General features: G+C 42.2%; 1 protein-coding gene across 1 annotated transcript; it reads right to left on the reverse strand.

Annotated features, from left to right (window-relative positions):
- Positions 1-303: 303 nt before the first annotated feature.
- On the reverse strand, positions 304-4,358 carry LOC145954815 (uncharacterized). The gene is made up of 4 exons (XM_083069502.1): positions 1,615-4,358; positions 1,312-1,420; positions 1,023-1,074; positions 304-653 (listed from the first exon to the last, which is right to left on the reverse strand). The coding sequence occupies exons 1-4, from the start codon at positions 4,356-4,358 to the stop codon at positions 304-306; spliced, it is 3,255 nt and encodes a 1,084-aa protein (XP_082925628.1).
- Positions 4,359-4,741: the final 383 nt, after the last annotated feature.

The following is a 4,741-nucleotide window of genomic DNA, read 5'->3' on the forward strand; positions in this document are numbered from 1 at the left end:
AACAATGCTTACAAACCAAGGGGTGCGGGAAGGAATAGAAACAGAAGAAACAATCAACAAATTTTCATCAGGAAAGTTATCCTGGATGGGTAAGACATCAGCACTGTCCTCAGCTCTCTCAATCTTGCTGAGATGGTCTGCCACTAAGTTTTGTGCTCCGCTCCTGTCACGGATGTCCAAGTCAAACTCTTGAAGCCAGAGCATCCATCTGATCAGCCTAGGCTTTGAGTTAGCCTTCTTCAACAGGTACTTTAAAGCTGCATGATCTGTAAAAACAACGACACGAGAACCAAGCAAATATGATCAAAATTTATCAAGTCCAAAAACAATAGCTAAAAGTTCCTTTTCCGTGGTCGTGTAATTTGCTTGAGCAGCATCCAATGTCCTGGAAGCGTAGTATATGACCCTAGGTGATCTGTCAACCCTCTGTGCTAAGACAGCCCCCAGTGCATAATTTGAAGCATCACACATCAGCTCAAAGGGAACTGTCCAGTCTGGTGCCTGAATGATAGGAGTGGTGGTCAAGGCTGTCTTGAGGCAATCAAACGCCTCCTTGCACCTGTCATCAAAATCAAATTCAATATCCTTCTGAAGCAAGCTGGATAGTGGAAGGGCTTTCTTGCTGAAGTCCTTAATGAAGCGCCTGTAGAAACCTGCATGGCCAAGAAAAGATCGAACCTCTCGCACGCAAGAGGGGTAAGGCAACCGTGAAAGAACAGAGACTTTTGCAGGATCTACTTCTATGCCCTTACTAGAAATAATATGCCCTAAAACTATACCCTGTTCAACCATGAAATGACATTTCTCAACATTAAGAACAAGGTTAGTCTCAATGCATCTATTCAAAACTCTATCCAAACTATCCAAACATGCATCAAAGGAGGATCCATAAATAGTAAAATCATCCATAAACACCTCTATGCAATTTTCAAGGAAATCATTAAAAATACTGAGCATGCACCGCTGGAATGTGCTAGGGGCATTTCATAGGCCAAAAGGCATCCTCCTATAGGCAAAAGTACCAAAAGGGCAAGTGAATGTGGTCTTTTCCTGATCCTCAGGAGCGATATGAATCTGAAAATAGCCAGAGAACCCATCAAGAAAACAGTAATGAGATTTACCTACCAGACGCTCAAGCATCTGATCAATGAAGGGCAGAGGAAAATGATCCTTCCTTGTTGCTTGGTTGAGCCTCTGGTAGTCAATACAGACCCTCCAACTATTTTGCACTCTAGTGGGGATGAGCTCATCCCTCTCATTCTTAACAACAGTGAGGCCTGTCTTCTTGGGGACCACCTGGACCGGACTCACCCACTGACTGTCTGAAATGGGATAGATAATCCCAGCTTGTAGAAGCTTGGTCACCTCTTTCTTCACAACTTCCAAAATGACAGGGTTGAGTCGCCTCTGGACTGTCTCACTGGTTTAGCTCCATCCTCCAATAATATTATGTGCATGCATGTGGATGGGCTAATGCCAGGAATGTCTGCCAAGGTCCAACCGATGGCTTTCTTATGCTTTTTTAGAACCTGCAACAATTTCTCTTCTTGAACAGCATCAAGGGAGGTGGAAATGATCACTGGCAACTTCTCATTATCCTCCAAGTAAGCATACTTGAGGCTCTCTGGTAGAGGATTTAATTCTGGTGTGGGTGCTGGATGAACATCAGAAGGAACCAAAGAAGGGAGAAGTGGCTCCGCAGCCTGTACCTCAACCTGCAAGTCAGATTCTTCTGTACTTCCTGCAAAATGGTTAGTGCATTCTGACTGTATAAAATCAAGAGCAAGAGGTACAACACCCAAAGTGTAAAATTCAGATGCCTCATAATTAGTTTCACATTCAGATTGATATTCAGATTCAGACTCAGACTCAATGCATGGAAGACAGCTATGCAAATCAAGTGAAAATGAATGCTTCTTAGCATGAGAAGAATCAAAATCATGAATATGCTCATCAACTAGATCATCAATCAAGTTAGCACGAAAAACAGAATGAGCTTTAGAAGGAAATTTCATGGCATCCAAAATATTAAAATGAACAACAATATCACCAAATTCCATAGACAAGGTGCCAGCATAAACATCAATCTTGGTCCGGGCTGTTTTCAAAAATGGTCTACCCAAAATGATTGGGGCAGAACCATGGGAGAATCCCTCCTCCATATCAAGAACATAAAAATCAGCGGGAAAAATTAGTTCACCAACCCGAACCAAGACATCCTCTATAAAACCTGTGGGGTGGGCAACGCTCCTATTGGCCAACTGAATGACCACACCCGTAGGTTGCAAAGTACCAAGAGACAAAGAATTGAAAATAGACAGAGGCATGACATTAATTGAAGCTCCTAAATCAAGCATGGAATTTTCAAATTTATTGTTACCAATAATGCAAGGTACACAAAATGTACCTGGGTCCTTACACTTCTCAGGAATGTGTGTAACAGATTTACCTATGAGTGCTGAGATGTTTCTGCCCATGCTGATTCGCTCATTGCCCTTCAGCTTCCTCTTGTGGGTGCACAAGTCTTTCAGAAATTTAGCATATTTGGGAATTTGCTTGATGGCATCCAGCAAAGGTATGTTCACCTCCACCTTCCTGAAAGTCTCCAAGATCTCCTTATCCACCTCTTCCATCTTTTTGCTTGGAATTGATTTTGGTGGAAATGGAAGAGGGATAGGAGGCTGATGTAGATCATCACTGTGTGCACTGGAAGAAGGTCCACCTGCATGAAAATTTTTGCTACTACCTGTAGGGCCTTCTTTCTTCTCAAGTGTAGGCTCAGGTGAAGGTGTAGGTGTAGGTATAACTGGGGGTGCTGGGACGTCAATTTGTTTGCCAGACCTCAAGGTGATGGCACTCACATTCTTCGGATTTTGCACAGTTTGTGAAGGTAGCTTGTCTGAATTTTGGGACTGTGCCTGATTTAGCTGAGTAGCCATTTGACCCATTTGATTTGTCAAACTCTGTATGGAAGCTCTAGTCTCTTGTTGGAACTGCATGTTTTGAAGAGTCATCTGCCTCACCAGCTCCTCCAATGAAGCTTCAGAAGTAGAAGGTTGAGGAGCTGGTTGGGCTGCAGGTGCAGGAGGAGGTCTCTGTTGAGGAGGCTGATATGTAGAACTTGAGGGATTATTCTGGAAAGGTGGTGGATTTTGCTGCTGTTGAGGGTTTCCCCACCTCAAGTTAGGATGATTCCTCCAACCAGGATTGTATTTATTGGAAGACAGATCATAATTATGTTGTTGCTGGTGTGGAGGTCTGTTGTTGTAAATGTTGGTAGCATATGCTTGTGGGGCATCAGGACCTGTAGAAGATTCTTGCAAGGAGGGACAAGCATCTGTTGGATGACTAATTGAAGTGCAGATGCTACATACTCTTGCTGGTGGTGGAGTTGATTTTTGATTTGCAGCCAGTTGTGAAACCAAGGTGGTGAGAGCATCAATCTTACTCTCCAGCTTTTTGTGTTCAGTGGAATCTGGGGCTACCACATCATGCACACCCCTCACAACTATGGCATCACTCCTCATATTGAATTGTTGTGAGTTGGACGCCATTTTTTCATTCAGCCCTCTAGCAGAAGCAGGTGTCATATCTCCTAAAGCTCCTCCACTAGCTGCATAAATCATGCTTCTATCCATCATGTTCAACCCCTCATAGAAATATTGCAACAATAGCTGCTCAAAAATTTGATGGTGAGGGCAGCTAGCACACAGCCTCTTGAATCTTTCCCAGTACTCATATAAGCTCTCCCCTGTGAGTTTCCTAATTCCAGATATGTCTTTCCGGATTGCAGTGGTCCTGGATGCAGGGAAGAATTTTTCGAGGAACACTCTCTTCAAGTCATCCCAGCCTGTTATTGAACCAGGAGCCAGATAGTACAACCAGTCCTTGGCAAGATCCTCCAATGAAAAAGGGAATGCCTTTAGGTAGATGTGATCTTCAGGGATATTAGGAGGCCTCATGGTGGAACAAACTATATGGAACTCCTTGAGATGCTTGTGTGGATCCTCACCTGCACGACCATGAAACTTAGGCAACAAATGGATTAGTCCAGTTTTAAGCACAAAAGGAACATGTTCCTCAGGATATTGAATGCATAGACTCTCATATGTGAAATCAGGTGCAGCCATCTCCCTAAGAGTCCTCTCATGAGGTCCATTATGTTCACCCATGTTTTGTGGTTGACTTGAATCAAGTTCAGATGCAACACTTACACTAAGACTATCACTAACACTATCACTATGGCTATGACTAAAATTATCTAAAGATGGAATGATATGCTCTCTAATTAATCTATGGAATGTCCTATCAATCTCAGGATCAAATGGATGCAAAAAATCAAGACAGCTTCTAGTCATGCACTACATGCAACACATGCATCAGGACACATGAACAGTAGGGGTAAAAAGGGAATTTCCATGAAAACTCAGAAAACATCCAATCTAATGCACCAATATCATCCTAAAATCATAAGACACTACCACAAAAATTTTGAAAACAAAATTCAAAACCTAACTATTTTAAAAAAAATATAAAAGTTTGGAAAAATAGTGAAATAAAACTTCAAAAATAAAAAAGAAATAGTAACTGACGTTTTTTTGAAGATCTGGCTGGGGCCACACGGCGTTTTTTTTGAAGATCCGATAACCAGAGCAAAAGTTATAGCCCTTTGAAGTTTTGCTGAAAACAATTTTCAAAAATTTTTGTATCTTCAAATCTTGACCAAACTAAGTGCCCTAGC

This window comes from Cajanus cajan, chromosome 2 (genome assembly GCF_000230855.2).
Source record: "Cajanus cajan strain Asha chromosome 2, NIPB_CcT2T_4, whole genome shotgun sequence".
NCBI classification, from domain to species: Eukaryota; Viridiplantae; Streptophyta; class Magnoliopsida; order Fabales; family Fabaceae; genus Cajanus; species Cajanus cajan.